The sequence below is a fragment of the Mauremys reevesii genome, linkage group 2 (assembly GCF_016161935.1).
Source record: "Mauremys reevesii isolate NIE-2019 linkage group 2, ASM1616193v1, whole genome shotgun sequence".
Taxonomy (NCBI): Eukaryota; Metazoa; Chordata; order Testudines; family Geoemydidae; genus Mauremys; species Mauremys reevesii.
Window position 1 is genome coordinate 322160 of NC_052624.1, and position 20527 is coordinate 342686.

At 43.4% G+C, this 20527-nt stretch overlaps 1 protein-coding gene across 6 annotated transcripts in view; it reads left to right on the forward strand.

The window, feature by feature from the left end:
• The window catches only part of LOC120398840 (ATP-binding cassette sub-family F member 2), a 29454-nt gene extending 16787 nt beyond the window's left edge, over positions 1 to 12667 (forward strand). For 2 of the 6 annotated variants that reach the window (XM_039526524.1, XM_039526523.1), the window contains exons 13-15: positions 701 to 829; positions 11498 to 11701; positions 12051 to 12188. In XM_039526524.1, the coding sequence (XP_039382458.1) occupies positions 701 to 829; positions 11498 to 11701; positions 12051 to 12188 (471 nt within the window). Of the gene's footprint in view, positions 1 to 700; positions 830 to 11497; positions 11702 to 12050 lie in introns of all 6 variants that reach the window. The other 4 variants (XM_039526527.1, XM_039526526.1, XM_039526528.1 and 1 more) reach the window with 2 other exon arrangements.
• The last annotated feature ends 7860 nt before the right edge of the window (positions 12668 to 20527 follow it).

Below are 20527 nucleotides of genomic sequence, written 5' to 3' on the forward strand. Positions count from 1 at the left end.
CATTTATTCACTCTAATTTAAGGTTTCGTGTGCCAGTAATACATATTAACGTTTTTAGAAGGTCTCTTTCTAGAAGTCTATAATATATAACTAAACTATTCTTGTATATAAAGTAAATAAGGTTTTTAAAATGTTTAAGAAGCTTCATTTAAAATTAAATTTAAAATGCAGAGCCCCCTGGACCGATGGCCAGGACCCGGGCAGTGTGAGTGCCACTAAAAATAAGCTTGCATGCCGCCTTCGGCATGCGTGCCATAGGTTGCCTACCCCTGTTCTAGCTCATGTCTCCTCTTGCAGAGTGTGGCTATTGAGCAGACCATGGTGGCAACCCCTGCTTCCCTTGGAAAGTGTGACACTGCTGCTCTGGGCCTGTCTGTTTTGTCTCTGATCCCTTGGAACGGAGACTGCAACTCTGTGCCTGGTACAGGACAAAGCGTGATGTTCTTTACAGAACTCCGTTTGATATGGAGGTCGCTTCCTTATGCCTTGTGAGCCTCTTACCACACTGAGGCGCTGGCAGGTATGGGTTGCTGTGATCTGGGGATGGAGGTGTATTTGAAATTCGGCCTCCCGCTCTCCAGCCCACAGAGGTGAAGAGGTTGTCGGGGCTGGGAGAGGCTTGCTGGCTATGAACTCACTCCCAGCAGGTGACTGGGATATCTGCTTGTGCTGGCCTGAAGTTGGTCTTCTCTTTGTCTAGCACTTGCAAGAGCAACTGGACTTGGACCTCTCACCCCTGGAGTACATGATGAAGTGTTACCCAGAAATCAAGGAGAAGGAGGAGATGAGGAAGATCATTGGCAGATATGGTCTGACTGGGAAGCAGCAGGTAGGTGTGGACTGCAGTGGGCATCTATTTCATGGGGCCTGCTCTTGCTGTGATACTAGGGATGCAGAGCCACCATCGTCCTTTTTTTCACCTGCCAGCCATCTGGAGTTACTGGGCAGCAGGCTACACTGGGGAATGCAGATGCAAGCCGTCTCGGGGCTGCGGCGGGGAGAGAGAACTCCCCCCAGCCCTCTCTCCCCGCAGCAGCACCTGGGCTGGGGGAGAGATACCTCTCCCCATCGCAGCAACCTGGGGCCATTGATAGGCTGCTGTCGAGCCGCGCAGCTTAGAGGAAATTTAGCCAACCACCAAAGACTTGATTCCATCATCTCATGGAGCAGGTCCTCAAGGAATCCATTTTGAAGCACTTGGAGGAGAGGAAGGTGATCAGGAACAATCAACATGGATTCACCAAGGGCAAGTCATGCCTGATCAACCTGATTGCCTTCTATGATGAGATAACTGGCTCTGTGGATATGGGGAAAAGCGGTGGACATGATATACCTTGATTTTAGCAAAGCTTTTGGTACTGTCTCCCACAGTTTTCTTGCCAGGAAGTTTTTAAAAAGTATGGATTGGATGAATGGACTATAAGGTGGATAGAAAGCTGCAGGGTGGATTTGATTTAAATCAATTTGATTTAAATCACTAGTCAGGAAGACTTGATTTAATCATGAATTTCTACATAAACGTGCATTCTTGTTGGTTGTTATAACCTTAATACATATTCTTCACAACTCAGATGTAGGTTTCATTTTTAGAAGGTACACGCTATACATTTTTAAGTGATTTTATTTTGAAAACTTTTCAGATTAGTTTTACAGCTATATCAGAATTAATGATTGTTTGGTTATTTAATTTACCAAAGGTAATTGAAGCAGATAGTTCACCTCCCAATGACTTCATAAATATCTCCAGTACAATAGGTTAATCATTAATATTTGGAGAATTTTCTTGCCATGCTGTATTAGAAGGAGAACATCCCCAGACAAACATTTAAATTGTTTTATTTAAAACAACAATGTTATGTATTTTGGATTTTTTTCTTCAACAGCAAACTTATAATAATTTAACAAAACAGGCATTTGAATTTAGGAGACATTCAAGTTTTTTTTTAAATCAGGTTTGTTTTTGTTAAAATTGTTTGTTTTTTAACTAAAATAGTTTAAATGATATATATATATATATATATATATCGACTGTGTCAGCCAGGTCAACATGAGAAACTTAAAATATTGGCTTCTGCAGCTAACTCAGTCGTCTTCACCTTCATTTTCCTGTTTGTTCACAATCTGGAAAAGAAAAACAAGCTTTCATGCTTTTTCATGTTCCAAACGATTTCTCAGTTTGGAATGAATTAGTCCAAAGGAAGAAAATATTCTTTCTACACCGGCAGAAGAAGCTACTCCTGTTAAAAGCGAGATTATCACTTCAACAGTCTCTGAATCCAGGTGCTTAAGTGACTTCCATCAGTTCACTGATGTGACTTTCTTTAAAACATCAGTAAACATATTTCTTGAATGGTTCACCATAGCTCTGAAGTTTATTATAGCTGGCATTATGGAGGGATGACTGCTGGATGTCCATGTCATAGCCAACTCCTCTTCTTCAGCAGTGAAGGTTTGACCTTGGTACCAAGTATTGAGAATATTTGCTGGAAATAGTGCTTGTCCCATTTGTTTTTTTAATGCTTGTAATTTAACTCTGTCGTTGCATATTTCTCTTTTTAAAATCTCACTCAGTTCCTTCCAGATTTCAACAGCGTCAGCAAAAAAAACAGCAATTTCCTTGAATTTTGTTCAAGGCTACAGAAATAGGCTTCAGGGTACTCAGCGTGTGTTCTACATTTCTCTTAAGCCCAAGGTTGAGAATTTTGGCTGTGACAGTGCCGTCTATTTTTTCACTATTTTGTTCACAAACTGTCATCAGATTAGGCCAGTTCTTGATATAGTGCTCAAAACAGTCCACTACGGAGTTTCATCACACGTCTTGTGGGAGAGTTAGCTTGGTTCCTCCCACTTTTTTCAGAGCAGCTGCTGCAAAGTGGTTGTTACGGAAGTATTTTGCAATTTCAACATTAGCCTTTATTTCTGGAAAACTGAAATCTTCCGCTAGGAGGTGCATCAAATGAGCACTGCAACCATATGTTATTAGCTTGGGGGACTCTCTCTCTCTCTCTTCTAAATTTCTTCTCATCTTGGATACATTTGCAGCATTTGTCTGTGACCAAGCTGTGTACTAGACATTTGAAATTTTTTTTCCACAGTTTCAAGTATCAGAGGAGTAGCCGTGTTAGTCTGGATCTGTAAAAGCAGCAAAGAGTCCTGTGGCACCTTATAGACTAACAGACGTACGTGCATCCGACAAAGTGGGTATTCACTAACGAAAACTCATGCTCCAATATGTCTGTTAGTCTGTAAGGTGCCACAGGACTCTTTTGGTGCTTTTCACGGTTTGTTACAGCTTTTGCTGCTGCTACTTGTAAGTATTCTGCTGTGTGTGCATTTCCTGATGTATCAATTGTTTCTGTAAGGAAGACATTCCCTTCTTCTGTTGCCACACAAGCACATATAACAGGATCATTATGGACATTGCTCCACCCATCGAGACTCAAGTTAACAATTTCACCCTCTAGACCTTTCGCACACTGCTCAATTTCTCTTTCATACACTTTATCCAGCAATTTACCTGCGACATCTGCTTTGTTGGGTGGACTGTATCCTGGTTTTAATGACTGAACCATGTTAATGAAATGTTGGTTCTCAATCATATGGAAAGGAGAGTTTGTTGCATAAACAAACCAGGCAATTTTTTCATCAATTACCTTTTTTTGTAATCTGCTGGTTCTTATCACAAACTTATCTATGGTTGTTTCTGGATGATGGAGATTTTTCTTTTTTTTCTTTTTGCTACAAGTGATCTACTGTGGCTATGTGACATACGTGATGTGTCTGAAACACTATCATTGGCAGATAACTCTGAAACTATGGAAAATGATGGGGATCTTTAAGGTGGATAGTCTTCAGAATCCTGTATGTTGAGGATGGATTCTCCTAAACAAAATAAGTCAAGGCAGTTGTTTAATTATTACCATACTGCTCATTTAGTATTCCTCATTGCATTCACTGATACTCAGTACTATTTTAAAGGTGAAATCGTAAAAGGAATGTCTGCCTATTTCAGCTATTTGTTCTTTTTATCACAACTGCATCTAAAATGATAGTATCATAAAAACTACATTTTTTGCTCAAACGTGAGAATTCAAGAATAGTCCAGAAGGAAGACAGGCAGTCCTTAAGAAAGAAGTATGAAAAAAAAAAGTTTACCAACCTGAAAATCCTGCATGTTCAGACCTGTTCCTTTCATCATCTTCAACGCAGCTTCCTCCTGAGAAGGAACACTTCTCACGATATTGTTTCATTTGGGCAACCAGGCCTTGCATTTCTTTGTTGCATTGTTTGCATTTTGCTCGGATGCCTGCCTTACCCACAGGTAGAGAAACTTCATTAAAATATTCCCAAACTGGGTCTCTTTTATGGCCTGCTGCCATTATAGGTTTTCCCTTCTAGTGACAGAGTGGTATGGTAGATCTCAAATCAATGAAGGCTACACTAAGAAAGACCTCAAGACTTCTGCTCAAACAATTTCACTTTTGTTTCTACTGCCTTGTCCCGCCCTTCTCACATTTATCTCCAGATTTCTTCTCCTTGTCCAGATCTATTCCACCCCCAACAGTCTTCTATTTATTGAACCTTTTGAAACTTTGCACTTTGAGAGCGGTAAGGGATTGACTCTGTGTACACAGATTTGCAGAGGGACAGTAGGGTTGAGGTCTGTTGTTTCTCACTTCATTCATTCATTCATTCATTCATTCAAAAACATTTTTGCTGTTAACAAGTATGTTATCTCTGGAGACACAAATCCACAGATAGAGAACTGTAAAACTAAGGATCTCTAATGGTATCTTCTAGATCAGGGGTAGGCAACCTGTGGCACACGTGCCGAAGGCGGCATGCGAGCCGATTTTCAGCGGCACTGGCATGTTTGTCCATCTTGAACTTACAAACCTCCAGTGATGGAGATTCCACAGCCTATTCCAGAGTTCCTATCCCTTTATCATTAGAACGGTTTTCCTAATATCTAATCTAAATCTCCCTTGCTGTAGATTAAACCCATTACTTCTTGCCTTCAGTAAACATAGAGAACAATTGATCACAGTCCTCTTTATAACAGCCCTTAATAGTCTTCACATATGTTATCTCTGTGGGGTTCTGAACCCCACTAGAAACATCCCTATTTGATAATTCACCATTGATGACTACTTTTCGAGATCTGTTAGTTAGCCAGTTCTTAATCCATTTAATGTGTACCTTATTGATATTGTGTAATGCTAATTTTTTTGATCAATGGCATGGTACTAATTCAAAGGCTTTACAAAAATCAAGAATACTACTTCTACCCGGTTACTTTTGTCAGACAAACTTGTAATCTCATGTTTGTTTGTTTTTTTTTTAAAAAGGTATTGTATTCCCCATCCATTTTTTACTGATTTGAATCCTGTCAGCTTTTCCAGTTCCCCAGCTTTTAAAGATTTTTGAAAAACTAACATCAGTGGGGAAAAGATCATCTCAATCAGCTATTCTAGAACTCTCTATTGATTTTAAAAATATTTTAACCCTTGTAGAGATTTCTTAATATCTTCAGGTAGACTTTTTTATTTTAAGTGAATTTTATAATGTGGTATTACACCATTGTGGGTTTGACTCTGGTGGCTACAGTTTTAAGCTTAACAGAGTGAAAGTTACCTGTTCTACTTGCTTCAGATTTAGAGTCTCTAGGCACACACGAAGACCAAGGATAGTGACCACATAGACATTCACAAGTACAAGGTCTAGTCTGTCTTACATCTTTTATTAAAGGTACAGTTAAAAAGTTATGATTACCCAAGCATATAGTTATACTCACACCCTTAACAATACTGTTAGGGTCTGATGGGTGTTTCATGGATTGATCATCAGTAGAGGGATGGTTCCTGCTGGACTTTTCCTATGGGAATCTCAATTTTCCTGCTCTGGGCACCCCCTTTTTATAATGTGATCCTGCCTGTTCCTACATTCTGCACATGTCCATAGAAGCGTCAACTCTCTTTTTCTTTATTGGTCTGATGTACCCTAAAAACTTAAGTGACCCTGTTTTCTATAGGCCAGGGGTCGGCAACCTCTGGCACGTGGCTCACCAGGGTAAGCACCCTGGTGGGCCGGGCCAGTTTGTTTACCTGCCGCGTCAGCAGGTTCAGCCGATCGTGGCTCCCACTGGCTGCGGTTCGCCGTCTTAGGCCAATGAGGGTGGCGGGAAGCTGTGGCCAGCACATCCCACACCACTTCCCGCTGCCGCCATTGGCCTGGGACGGCAAACCGCGGCCAGTGGGAGCCACAATCGGCTGAACCTCCCGATGCAGTAGGTAAACAAACTGGCCCGGTCCACCAGGGTACTTACCCTGGTGAGCCGTGTGCCAGAGGTTGCCGACCCCTGCTATAGGCTGTGTAGGTTCTCTTTATTCTCATTAGCTTTGACACACAACCTGTGTCCCGTGGTTAAGGCACATGTTGACATCAGATGTGCCTTTACAGCATTTTTATGATTTAAAATTAATCTTCTGGCTAATTTTTTCACAATATCACCATTTGGTACCTCTCTTCCCATCATCTCAGGGCATTGTGTTATTCCTTGGTCATTTATTTGTGTCAGCATTTCTTGTCTCCAAGGCCTAAAATAGCTAAGCTAAAATCTTGCAAGCCTCAGCCAACAGGTTCTTGTGTTTCAGCTTGTCTGTCTTGTATCTAATACATGATTCCCTCTAAGGGCATGTCTACACTTAACGGGGATTGACACTGCTCCAGTCAATGCACCAGGGGTCGATTTAGTGCAGGGGTTCTTAAGCTGGAGGTCGGGACCCCTTGTGGGTCACAAGGTTCTTACATGGGGGATCGTGAGCTGTCAGCCTGCACCCCAAGCCCCACTTTGGGGTCTCACTCAGAGGCTTGCTATGTGAAAGGGGTCACCAGTACAAAAGTTTGAGAATTGCTGATTTAATTACTGAAGACCCACTAAATCGACCCGCAGATTGCTCTCCTGTCAACTCTGGTGCTCCACCAGAACAAGAAGAGTAAGTCGACAGGAGAGTGTTGTTTGTCGATGCAGCGTGGTGTAGGCACCGCAGTAAGTCCATTAAGCTACGTCAAATCCAGCTACGTTATTCACATAGCTGGAGTTGTGTAACTTAGGTCGACTTACCCCGGTATTGTAGACAAGGGCTAAATACTGATCAATCTTATACTTCTATAATCCTACAATGAATCCATATGATATAACATATGTATTCATATATACATCACACAATAAATGAAGAATAAACTAAAATCATTGGCTACACTTAGTACTAATGGACTAAAAAGTAGTTTATTCATGTGTTGTGACTACAGCCTGCTTTTTTTCCAAATATGATGCAGAAATTTATTTAAGACTGCCTCTTCCTCATTAACAGTTTTACCATCTTCATCAAGTAATGGGCCTGCGCAATTGCTAGGATTTCTCTCATTCATGATATAGTTAGAAAAAGATTCCTCCTTATTGTTCCCAATTCTGCCAGTCATAAACTTATTTTTCCCTTGGTCTCGAGCTTCCCTTATCAATATACCAAAGTCTGTCTGCTTGGATGCTATGTAGTACTGATGCTTGCACTTCTAGCCCACAGATTATCATCCCCTGGATGGCCACCAATTTACACATCAGAGACAAATCTCTTCTGACTTTAGTGGGAATGAAAACATGGCATGTTCAACATGGGTCACTGGGACTATTCGATTGTTGGCCATACCTACTATCTGGTGTAGCACGGTACCTAAACAGAAAGAAACAGGTCCATTAGTTGACAGGGTCCCTGTCTGAAGGCCAGTTGTAGGATCCTTCTTTCCTTCACCTCATGGTCCACGTGGACTAGATTTTTTTTTTTTATGATGAGGCATCTTTTGCACTGCTTATTGGAAGGGACCTGAGCTGCTACACTGCACTCTTCACTCCCACTTATTTTTGGATTATTCTTGGATCTGTCTGAGATGGACTTGGCGTCTGCTTTGTTTCCCATCCATATACGAAGCCAGCCTGACCTTGCCTTGTTCTAGATCTGACATTGGGGTCACAGTACAAAGTGGTATGAACTTGTCTTGAGTTGCAGCCACTCTCTGGAATGGAGTTCTCTAGTATTTATTTAGATGGAATGTATGGGCCTAAACAAGGTTTGGAGTGTGGTATACAGGGTCTCAGTCTGTTAATATGATGGAAAACACCATTAAGAATGCTTTTTAACCTTTTTATTAAAGATACTTTTAACTGTTTCTTTCTTTTCTGTATTTCAAATGTGAAGTAGCTGTGGTTTTCATTTTAACAGTATCCCTTGTTCCCTTTCCCGTTAGCTGGAGAAAGGGTTTTTAGAATGAAAAACTCCTGCACACACGGCTACCTGTCTCTTTATTGGTATTATAGATGATATTCTCTTTTCCCCAAAAGGAGAGAGACTAAGTTAGTTGAAATGGGCTGCTGTTAAGATCTAATCCCATTTCCTAGAGGGGAAAGAACAGAACGGCAAAGAGAGAATATGCAGCTTCTGTATCTGATGCTGATTCTCACTTTCAGCCACGCTACTGGAAAAACAGGGCACAGAACGTGGTCTTCTCAGCCCCTTCAAGACATGGCAAACTTGTACCAGTGTTGGGCTGTTTAGGACATTGCATTTAGCCACCTTTTTGGTTGCAGTGTTGGAAAAGGTGCAGTCTTGGCCAGCTAAGCCACTCCTATTAGACAGAAGGAAAAAGGGGGGAGAGAGGAAAATAAAGTAGTAAGGTGGAAAAGAAAAAGGACACGTGGAGGGGGGTGTTTGGGATTCAACCCATGCCTGTGGGATTGGCAATGTCATCGGGGTCTCTCTCTTCGCCCAGGAAATTTCTTGTTGTCATGATGACAAAGGTCCATTGATATTACAGTGGATCCCAGGAGACGGAGGGCAGTCAGCAATTGTCATGGTAGCCCATCTGTTGTCCCTTAAAATTTCCTCCCAAAGTCTTTCCCTTTAAAAACCACAAAAGAGATTGATGGGTGAAATAGCCTGCCCTCTCATTATTTTGTCCGCCAAGTAGGTCTAATTTCCAACATATACTTTTAATTGATTTCCAGTCCCACACCGCTCTTGCTTACCAGGCATATTAACATAGTCCCTGAGTTATATCAGTAGGCCTTTTTGTTTGGACTAATTGAGTCATCTAGCTTTAGCAGCTTTATATAGATTCCAAGGTCAGACGGGACCATTATGATCAGTTAGCCTGTCTTCCTGTATAACACAGGCCAGAGAACTTCCCCAGAATAATTCCTAGAGCAGAGATGTTTAGAAAAACATCCCATCTTGATTTAAAAATGGTCAGAGATGGAGAATCCACCCTGACCCTTGGTAAGATGTTCCAGTGGTTAATTACTCTGTTAGAATTATGGATTATTTCCAATCTGAATTTGTCTAGCTTCAACATTGGATTGTGTTATACTTTTATTATTAAATATTTGTTCCCCATGTGGTCACCCCTTAACCACCTTTTTGTTAAGCTAACATATTTGAGCTCCTTGGGTCTATCACTATGAGGCAGGTTTTCTAAATCTTTGATCATTCTCGTGGCTCTTCTCTGAACCCTCTTCAGTTTATCAACATTCTTCTTGAATTGTGGACACCAGAACTAGACACACAATTCCAGCAACGGTCACACCAGTGCCAAATACAGAGGTAAAATAACCTCTCTGCTCCTACTCGAGATTTCCCTGTTTATGCATCCCAGGATTGTACTAGCCATTTTGGCCACAGCATTGACTGGGTGCTCACATTCTGCCGATTATCCACCATCTCTTCCTCCCGCCCCAAGCCTTTTTCAGTCACTGCTTCCCAGGATAGAGAGTCCCCTATCCTGCAAGTATGACCTACATAATTTGTTCCTAAATGTATAGATATACATTTAGCTATAGTAAAATGTGTATTATTTAGTTGTGCCCAGTTTACCAAGCAATCCAATACAGTTGATCTGAATCAGTGACCTGTCATCTTCATTATCACTCCCCCAGTTTTTGTGTCTCCTGCAAACTTTATCAGTGATGACTTTTGTCTTCTAGGTCATTGATTAAAATGTTAAATAGCATAGGGTAGAGAACAGTTTCCTGTGGAATCCTACTGGAAACACAGCCGTGTTGGAAAATCATAGTGCTAATGAAGCCTTTTTGTATTAGGCCTGAGTGAACCAAAGTTATGCTATGCTTGCCCAAACCGTGTTGGAAAGCTTACAGAACTCATTAGACTGAAGGCCGTGTATTTACCTAAGTCAGCTATTTCGCTTATCAGTTTTGTTTGGCTCCCCAAGTATATGTTGGCTCTCCCAATATGCAGCAGCTCTCACATGTATGCATCCAAAGTATCTAGTACAAAGGGTCAACGGATGTATCTTGTGTCCCCTTCAGAATGACAAATGTATCCTCAACAGATGTATCTTGTAGCCCCCACAAATGATATATGTATCCTGTACCCAATTATATTCCCTAACAGATACATGTACAGGTTCTACAGGTCAACCAAATGACGTGACGAACGCGTGGGCTAGTTGTTTGTTACTGATTATAAAAGGGACCGTCCGGGCTTGTGGGTGTGTCTCTCTCGGGCACTAGCGGACGAAACACAGCCGCTCTGCTGACGATCAAATAAGGTGGTGTGGTACTCTCTCTCCCTCCTCCTTCTCTCTTGTGTGTAATTAGGTAAGCTCCAGGGGGAAACGAGCCCTTTTGGCTAACAGCCGCTTAATGATGATTCCTTTTTCAGTTACATTTTTGAGAGCTATCAGTCAGTTTTCATTAATTAAATGTGTGCCATGTTAATTTTATTATTCTAGTTTTCAATCAAATACCGTGTTACCAAGTCAAACTCGTGCTTAATACAGAAAAGGCAAAAATTTCAATATTCTTGCTTCTCTTATCAATTTTCTACAGTTCAGTTTCCCCTTTCTTCCGTTTTTTTTATAGCTGCCTTCATTTCCCCTCTAAACCACAGTTGGGTTTTAACCAGCTTGGCCACCTTTCTTGATTGTGGCTTTTTGGGCATCTAGAAAGGTGTTTCCTAAATGATTCCCAATTATCGTTCAAATTTTTCCAATTAAATACTTCCAGCTGATTTGGCTCTTAATTCCACAAAGCTAAAAATAATTAACTTTCCCAGCTAGTCGTTCTAGTAGAAACATCCAGTCACTCTGAAACTGAGGGCATTATTTAGGGCTGTGGGTAGGATGTGGCTAACACCCCTATAATGACCGAAATTAATTCTGTACCTGATGGGACTTCAAGCATGAGCAGCATCTTTGACTGCTCCCTGTTCCTGCTTCAGAAATCTGGACCCTTGGTGCAGTGGTGGGGGAAGGGTTAGTCAAGGCAGGAGCCCACTGCAGCTGCCCTGCTGTGATGCAGAGGTGCTGCCCATGGAGAATTCAACTTCTAACATGCAGTACTCCATCCTGACTCTCATGGGAGGACCAGTCTCTGGGAACTGGTGCAGTCTGCGCCTGTGCAGAGCTGTAAGCAGTGTCTGTTTGACAGGTGAGCCCCATCCGGAACCTCTCTGATGGGCAGAAGTGCCGTGTGTGTTTCGCGTGGCTGGCCTGGCAGAATCCCCACATGCTCTTCCTGGACGAACCCACCAACCACTTGGATATAGAAACAATAGACGCTCTGGCAGATGCCATCAACGAGTTTGAGGGAGGAATGATGCTTGTCAGCCATGACTTCAGGCTCATCCAACAGGTAAGGATGGGGGGAGGGGTTCGTCAAGTGCTTTTCTCAGCGAGTAAATTGGGAGTGAGCGTTTGTCTCTATCAGACCCACTCTAGCTCAGCCAGATGTGATGGGCTGGATGCACGAATTCCTGGGTGAGATTCTGTGGCCTGTTATGCTGATCACCTAATTTGGCGTAATGGCTATGAATGTGCTTAGCTGAGTTAGTGAGCTGTTGGCAGCTGCAAAACCTTGCCTGCTTTGGCTGGACAAAAGGGGAGAAAGGAGCTTGGGCCCCCATGTGGGGTGGGGAGGGAATCCCCCACCTCGTGTTCTTCTGAGCAGAGCTGCTCTAAGGACCACCTTCCTATGTTTTCAGGTTGCCCAAGAGATCTGGGTCTGCGAGAAGCAGACAATCACAAAGTGGCAGGGTGACATCCTCGCTTACAAGGAACATCTCAAGTCAAAATTGGTGGATGAGGAGCCCCAGCTCACCAAAAAGACCCACAATGTGTGAGTGCTGGAGGGGTCGGTCAGGTGCTCTCCCTGGAGACTGACACAGCGGCCAGCCTGACCCACCCTCCTGCTGCCTGGAATCGGACTCTGCTGCTATCTCTGTGGTTCTGTTCTAGCATTGCTGCAACGTTGCTTCTCCTCGACCCTCCCTGTATCTCTACATCTGGACAACCCCTTCCCTTCTATTCCGACTGCACTCAGGCAACTGTATCCACAGCTGGATGGTGTCTCATCCTACACCAGACCTTCTACTCCAATAGGCTGGAGTCATGGTGATGGCAGTAGGGAATCTGACTTGACATGATACAGAAGTGGAGACCCTAGCCCATCTTCTCACCCTTCACCCCCAACTTTCTGCTTCAGTTTAGAAACTTCACTTCAAACTCCTCAGGCCTTGGTTTGTTTTTTAATGATTATTTAACAGTGTAATTACCAGATCTGCCTGAGAATCCATCAGTCAATAAAGAGGGAAGAACAGTCTCCTGCTTTCCTTCCTCCTCCTGTGAGGTGCACTGGGCGTGAGAGCACGGAACCAGCTCTCAGCTAGTGCTGAGCTGATTGGGTTTTAGTGCATGACACCGGGCCCTATCGGCACCCTGTCCTGGACCTGGGGCAAATGCTGGAGTCTTTCCTACTGACACCAAATGCCCACTGTTAGTACAGGATAGTCTTCCAGTACAAATAAGTACAATTGGGTGACGAGGCAACTATGGGTAACTGAGCTGCAGAGGTACTGAGGTGAGTTGATACAATAGTACCATTCATTTCAGGAGTGCAGTAAATAAGACATGTTAAATAAAAAGAACAATTCTGTACTTTTCCAGGGCACTTGTGTGCCTTTATCTTCTTACTGACTTAGTTGAATGTGACATAATGCAGCTCTTTCAGCAATCAAGATCATGTATCTTGGACTGGGCAGTTCTCCCTTACTCATTGGGCTGAAAGGAAGCCAAAATCCAGTCTTTGGTGTTCTCATTTTCTAGGAGGTTTTTAGAAGGGAATCGGTGCTTGTTTCTCCTCAGCCCATGCATCGAGGCTGTGCCAATTTCCAGAATAGGCTAATAATCCATATTCATGTACTTTACACCGAATCAAAGAAACTTGTCAGAAGTGAATCTTTACTTCTGCAAAGGCTACTTCCACAATAAACAGCTCAGAAGACAAATAACCTCCAAACAGCAAGAAGTTTGTAATCTTGTTTTTGTTAGAGGTAGCTGTCTTGGTATTTGACATATCAGAATGTCATATGGGACTAAAAATGAGCACTGCACAAAATCACTTTGGCACGCTCTAAACTAAACTGCATAAGAGATTTCCAACTAGTAAATAGGGAATCATCTAGTGCAGGCCAGCATTGAGCTGTTCTCAACCAATGTTCTTCAATATCTTTATCAGTGATATAGAAGAAAATATAAAATCACAGTTTGCAAAATTTGCAAATGACAAAAATTTGTGGGGTGGTAAATAATGATGGGGGACAGGTCAGTTGTATAATGCTATTTGAAATACACAGAAAGCTGGGTGTATCTGAACAGTGTTTCTATACCGCCAAATGCAAGGTCATACATTAGCCACAAAGAATGTAGGTCACATTTAATGGAATAGGGAGCTGTATTCTGGAAAGAAGTGACTCTGGAAAGGAATTAAGAGGTTATGGTGGAAACATGAGCTGCTAGGGTGTAGCTGTAACTGTTCAGTTCTGGTGTCAACATTTCAAAAACTATGATTGTAAATTGGAAAGTTTTCAGAGAAGCAGTACAAGAATTGTTTGAGGTCTGGAAAACTTTTCTTAGTGTGAGAGACTTCAAAAGCTCCATCTACTGAATTTGTGCAAGAGAAGCTTAAGAGGTGACTTGATCATGGTCTACAAGTATCTGTATGGGGAAAGAGATTTCTGATAGCAGATGCCTTTTGGATCTAGCAGACAAAGGCAGAATGAGATTGAAGGACTGGGAGCCGAAGCAAGACAGTTTTTTACCAGGAAGGATAACTAATCGTTAGAAGAACTTCTCTAGGGGCTGTGGTGGAGTCTCTGTAACAGACTTGCTGTAGCTCAACCAGATGTTCTGGGCGGGATGCAGGAATCCCTGGCTGAGATTCTCTTCCCTGGGCTAGGCAGGAGGCCATCCTGGCTGGTCAGAATGGTCTCTTGTGCCCTTACTCTAGGAATTTAAACTGGTCTGACTACATGACAGGTTTAAGGATTTATCATGCTGAACACCCATCTTCAGAAGGCCAGCAGCAGGGCCTGGGAAGCTTGGGGTGCAGATGAAGTGGGTGGATGGGAAAGAGAATGCTTTTAATTAACAAAAATAATGTACAAATCTGACCAAATTATTCAGAGTAACAGCCTGTGTCCCAGATGTAGTGTGATTGGCTATGTTCAAAGGGTGAGCAACCACTCAGAGGTCACTTGTGACTAAATGTCATGTCTCAGCTGAAGCTCAAGCAGTGTGCGGGTGAGTTGTGCCTATCCAGGGCTAGGGACCAACAAAACCTGGCTGCAAAGGGCTGATTTGGACAGTTGAACAATAACCACAAACTATCATGCATACAAGGTGCTCTCATGGCTCCAGATAGCCTCCTTGTGGCAGGCATTCCATGCTCACTGGCCAAGAGCAAGGGGCAGTAATGCCAGGCACACCCCTCATATTCCTCTGGTCACTGCACAGCAGCTCCAGACATGCCCATTTTAAGTAAATGAGAGTTCAGTAAATTAATGGGAATAGGTTGGAAGGCCGGAAGGCATGGCTATGATCATCCGGTCTGGCCACCTGCATCATCCAGGCCTTAGGAAGGGACCTCAGGTTCTGCTAGTCCAGCTCCTGGACCAAGCATACTTAGGCTGACCATCCCTGGCTTCCCTGCATGAATTCCTGTTTGAACTAGAGCATATCTTCTAGAAGAGCATCCACGCAGGGGAGGGATAGCTCAGTGGTTTGAGCATTGGCCTGCTAAACCCAGGGTTGTGAGTTTAGGGATCTGGGGCAAAAATCTGTCTGGGGATTGGTGCTGCTTTGAGCAGGGGGTTGGACTAGATACCTCCTGAGGTTCCTTCCAACCCTGAGATTCTATGGTTCTAAGTTGTTCCAATGGTTCATAACCCTCACTGTTAAACATTTGCACCTTATTGCTAGTATGAATTTGTCTAGCTTCAGCTTCTAGCCCTGGGATCTTGTTATACCTTTGTCTGCTCGATGGAAGAACCCTTTGTCCAATTTCTGTTCTCCATGTAGGTACTTGCAGACTTTGATCAAGTCATCCCTTCAATTGTTCTGGGTTAAACTAAATAGTTTGAGCTCTTTGGGTGAAATCCACAAAGGTACTTGGGCATTGCAATGCTGAGCATCATGGGGCCTAGGAAATCACAGGAACAACACTGCAATCCCCAAAGCCTGAGTTCTGTGCGTAGGCTCCCTCTGTGATGAATAGGGAAAGATGTGAGCCTAAGAATGCAGTCCCCAAAGATAGCATGGGAGGGAGGGAGATGCCAATCAGAAGGGTGTGCACGAAGTCCATCCCTTCTCGAGCACCCATGTCCAGGCTGCAAGGAGTCGCCTGTCTCTGCTTAGTGATCCATGAATCTTGCCCCTAAAGGCAGGTGGTTTAGTATCCTGAGTGTTTCCACACAAAACATCCAGAAGAGGAGGTGGTGCCCATATAACTTTTAATCCAGGGGTTAGATCACTTAGATGGGATGTGGGAGAGCTGGGTTCAATTCCCTCCTCTCTGCCAGAGTTGGAGAAAGGATTTGAACAGGGGTCTCCCACCTCTCAAAAGAGTGCTTGGACGGGGAAGCTATGGGATATTCTGATGTGGGCACCCTCAGTCATTCTCTTTGAAGCTGTTCCACTGCAGATTAAATCATTAAAGAGTGACTGGTGCAGGGGGACCATACTTGGAGTCTCCCTCCTCCCAGGGGGTGGGGCGTGCCCTAACCACTGGACTGCAGAGTCATTCTCTCACGATCTGGCCTTATAACTATTAAGTATTATTCCACAGTATAATAGAACTACCACCACCTCTTCCTCCTCCTGGATTTTGATTGGAACCTGATCCAGTAGGCAGCCTCTGAGCATGCCTACTGGATTAGGCCCTGCATGTGACTTTAGGCAGCCAAACGGGGATAGAGCATAAGACTGAGAATAAATTATTGCCCTTATATAAATCGATGGTACGCCAACGTCTCGAATACTGTGTACAGATGTGGTCTCATCTCAAAAAAGATATACTGGCACTAGAAAAGGTTCAGAGAAGGGCAACTAAAATGATTAGGGGTTTGGAGAGGGTCCCATATGAGAAAAGATTAAAGAGGCTAGGACTCTTCAGCTTGGAAAAGAGGAGACTAAGGGGGGATATGATAGAGGTATATAAAATCATGAGTGATGTGGAGAAAGTGGATAAGGAAAAGTTATTTACTTATTCCCATAATACAAGAACTAGGGGTCACCAAATGAAATGAATAGGCAGCAGGTTTAAAACAAATAAAAGGAAGTTCTTCACGCAGCGCACAGTCAACTTGTGGAACTCCTTACCTGAGGAGGTGGTGAAGGCTAGGACTATAACAGGGTTTAAAAGAGAACTGGATAAATTCATGGTGGTTAAGTCTATTAATGTCTATTAGCCAGGATGGGTAAGAATGGTGTCCCTAGCCTCTGTTTGTCAGAGGATGGAGATGGATGGCAGGAGAGAGATCACTTGATCATTGCCTGTTAAATTCACTCCCTCTGGGGCACCTGGCATTGGCCACTGTCGGTAGACAGGATACTGGGCTAGATGGACCTTTGGTCTGACCCGGTACGGCCGTTGTTATGTTCTTGCCTGGCTTGTGAACTGCTCTGGGCCTTAGGTGTGAGACAGGCATTTGGACACCCAGAGGGGAGGCCACAGCATCTCACATGCCCAGAAATATAAACATAGGTGGTGAAGAAACTTTTACCCTGAAAACTTGGGTACTGAATGAGTTTAGGTGCTTAAGTCTGGAGTTTAGGTGCCTAACTATTGCTGTGGATCTGGGCCCTTGAGTCTATCACTATAAGGCAGGTTTTCCAGTCTTTTAATCATTGTCAAAGTTCTCTGAACCCGGTGCAATTTATCACCATCCTTGTATTAGCAGGAGTGTTGCAAGCAAGACACAAGAAGTAATTCTTCCGCTCTACTCTGTGCTGATTAGGCCTCAACTGAAGTATTGTATCCAATTCTGGATGCCATATTTCAGGAAAGATGTGGACAAATGGGAGAAAGTACAGAGAAAAGCAACAAAAATTATTAAAGGTCTAAAAAACATGACCTATGGGGGAAGATTAAAAAAATTGTGTTTATTTAGTCTGGAAAAGAGAAGACTGAAAGGGGACATGATAGTTTTCAAGTACATAAAAGGTTGTTACAAGGAGGAGGGAGAAAAATGCTTGTTCTTAACCTCTGAGAGTAGGACAAGAAGTAATAGGCTTAAATTGCAGCAAGGGCGGTTTAGGTTGGACATTAGGAAAAACTTCCTGTCATGGTGGTTAGGGACTGGAATAAATTGCCTAGGGAGGTTGTGGGATCTTCATCACTGGAGATGTCAAGGCTGATTCCCCACTCTGGCACTTCAAGTGCAGAAGATGGGGGCCCGCAAGGATTCTAAAAATTAATACTGGCCACTCCAGGCTGGTATTAAACTCCCAAGGTTACAGCTTTTCTCTGACCTTGGATTGGTAAATGCTGCCACCACTCAAGTGCAGAACCCCTTTGAGAGCCCAGGAAGGCGCACTTGGGAATTCCTCCCTGTGGGTACCCTCAAGCCCCTTCCCCCACCCCCAAGGAAGAGCTGAGAAAGGGGGGGGGGAGGAAATCAGCTGTTGCCACCAGCTAATTAAACAACATGTGCACAAACCTCTTAAGACACAAAAATCCAATTCTGTTCTTAAAATAGGTAAATTTTATTTTTTAAAAAGAAAGAAAATACATCTGGGAACTCAGGCTATTGCTAGATTTTAAAAGAGCTACTACCAGGATTAAGCACCAAGAATAGCTTTCTTGAGGTTCAGTTTAAAGGTTACAAGCAAAACAAAAGCACCTGAGGTTAGCATAGAGGAATCTACAAACCATAAAAAAACAAAAAGGATAAACCTAATTGCATCTTCCTAGACATTTCCTGATCTACTTACATATCTGGGGTTTTAAATAAGTAGTTTTTAAGTATGATACTGATGATTTTTTTATACTTGGCCCAAGCTTCTTACAGCATAGCTGCTGCCCTGTCCACCTCTCCCCAGGAGAACAACAGACAGACAGAGAAAAGGGGAGTCCTTTTTCAATTTTAAAAAGTTCTAGCCTTCCCATTGGCTCTTTTGGCCAGGTGCCAACTCATTTCCTTTTACCTATGCATCGCAGTGAGACTTTTTAACCCTTTACAGGTACAGCAATTAGAGAACTGCTACTAAGAGGGGTTTTATAGCTACTGACTGGTTGGGTGTCCATAAAAGGGAGCTTCCTCCCCTCCCCTTTCATTTATCACGGGAGATTTCTAAGAGCAGGTTAGACAAACCCCTTTCAGGAATGGTCTAGATCAGTGGTTCTCAAACTTTTGTACTGATGACCTCTTTCACATAGCCTCTGAGTGAGACCCCTCCCCCCCTTATAAATTAAAAACGCGTTTAATATATTTAACACCATTATAAATGCTGGAGGCAAAGCAGGGTTTGGGGTGGAGGTTGACAGCTCACGACTCCCCATGTAAGAACCATGTGACCCCCTGAGGGGTCCCGACCCCCAGTTTGAGAACCCCTGGTCTAGATAATACATAGTCCTGCCATGAGTGCAGGGGACTGGACTAGATGATATCTCAAGGCCCTTTCACTCCTATCAGTCTATGATTCTTGAATTATGAGCGTCAGAACTGGAGGCAGTACTGCAGCAGTGGCTGCACCAGAGCCAAATACAGGGGTAGTGTAACCTTGCTACTTTTACTCAATATTCCCATTTATACCTCCAAGGATCACATTAGCCCCTTTGTGCACAGTGGTGGCTGGGGGCTCATGTTCAGTCAATTAGGCATCAGGACCCAAGTCTTTTCCAGAGTCACTGCTTCCCAGGATAGAGTCTGCCATTCTGTAAATATGGTCTTCATTCTTTGTTCCTAGCTGGGTAAGGACATTTGGCCAGATTAAAACACACATTGTTTGCTTGTGCCCAGTTTGCCAAGTGGTCCAGATTGCTCCATTATTTACTTCTCCCTCAGTGTTTGTGTTATCTGCCAACTTAACCAGGAATGATTTTGTTTTCTTCCAGGTCTCTCATAAAAATATTAAATAGTTTAGGGCCAAGAACTGATCCCTGCAGTACCCCACTAGAAACATACCTGCTGGATAATGATTCCCTGTTTAGTTACATTTTTGAGATCTGTCACTTTGCCAATTTTTAATCCATTTAGTATGTGTCATGTTAATTTTGTATAATTCTGTTTTTTCATCAAAATGTCCTGTGGCACCAATTGACATGCCTTACAGAAGCCCATTCCGTAAACACTGTTGCCTTTTATCAACACAGTTTGTGAGCCATTCTGCAAGCCTGTGATGCAGGGGCAGCTGTGTGTCGCATCAGATCCACACGTGGCCTCTAGCCAAGCAGAGATCCTGACACTGACAAACCTCTAATCTCGGGGTGGCCCATCCACCAGGCTGGACACAGGGCCTGATGCTGATAGACTCCTCTGAGCCCTAGGAACAAGCTCTGACTGACCAACCTCTCCCATCCCCATCAGAGATGGGGTCTGACACTGATGTCTTCTGCTCACTACTAGAGCCAGACTCTCGTGCGCTTCCAACCCCTTTCCCAGCACTGTGCATTGATTGACATTGATTCCTCCAGCCAGGTGCAGATGGGAAGCCAGACGGGGCTGGCAGAAGTGGCACATTCATTAGTGTTTGTTTGGATTTTCCTTTTATGAGATGTCTTTTATGGTTCTTAATCATCTGAAGTAATCTCTTCTCATCTGTGGGACGTTGGATAGAAAGCACCTCAGTCTCTCCTCCATCACATTGGCTGCACAGTCACTCCTCTCTCCTTGATTTAGCTGGGGATTGGTCCTGCTTTGAGCAGGGGGTTGGACTAGATGACCTACTGAGGTCCCTTCCAACCCTGATATTCTATGATTCTCTCTGGGTTAAGACTGCTTTGTACCTGATTTTTACCACTAGTTTGTGGTCACTGATTCATCCCCAGGAGAGCTCCAGAGACCCCCCGCAGCCCTGCATATCCCCCAAGGGTGAAGAGATTCATGCTGAACCAAAGACCAGGGGTGTCCATGGAGGCACTACTGCCATAGAGTTCACCCCAGTCTTTGCAATGTGTCCTCTT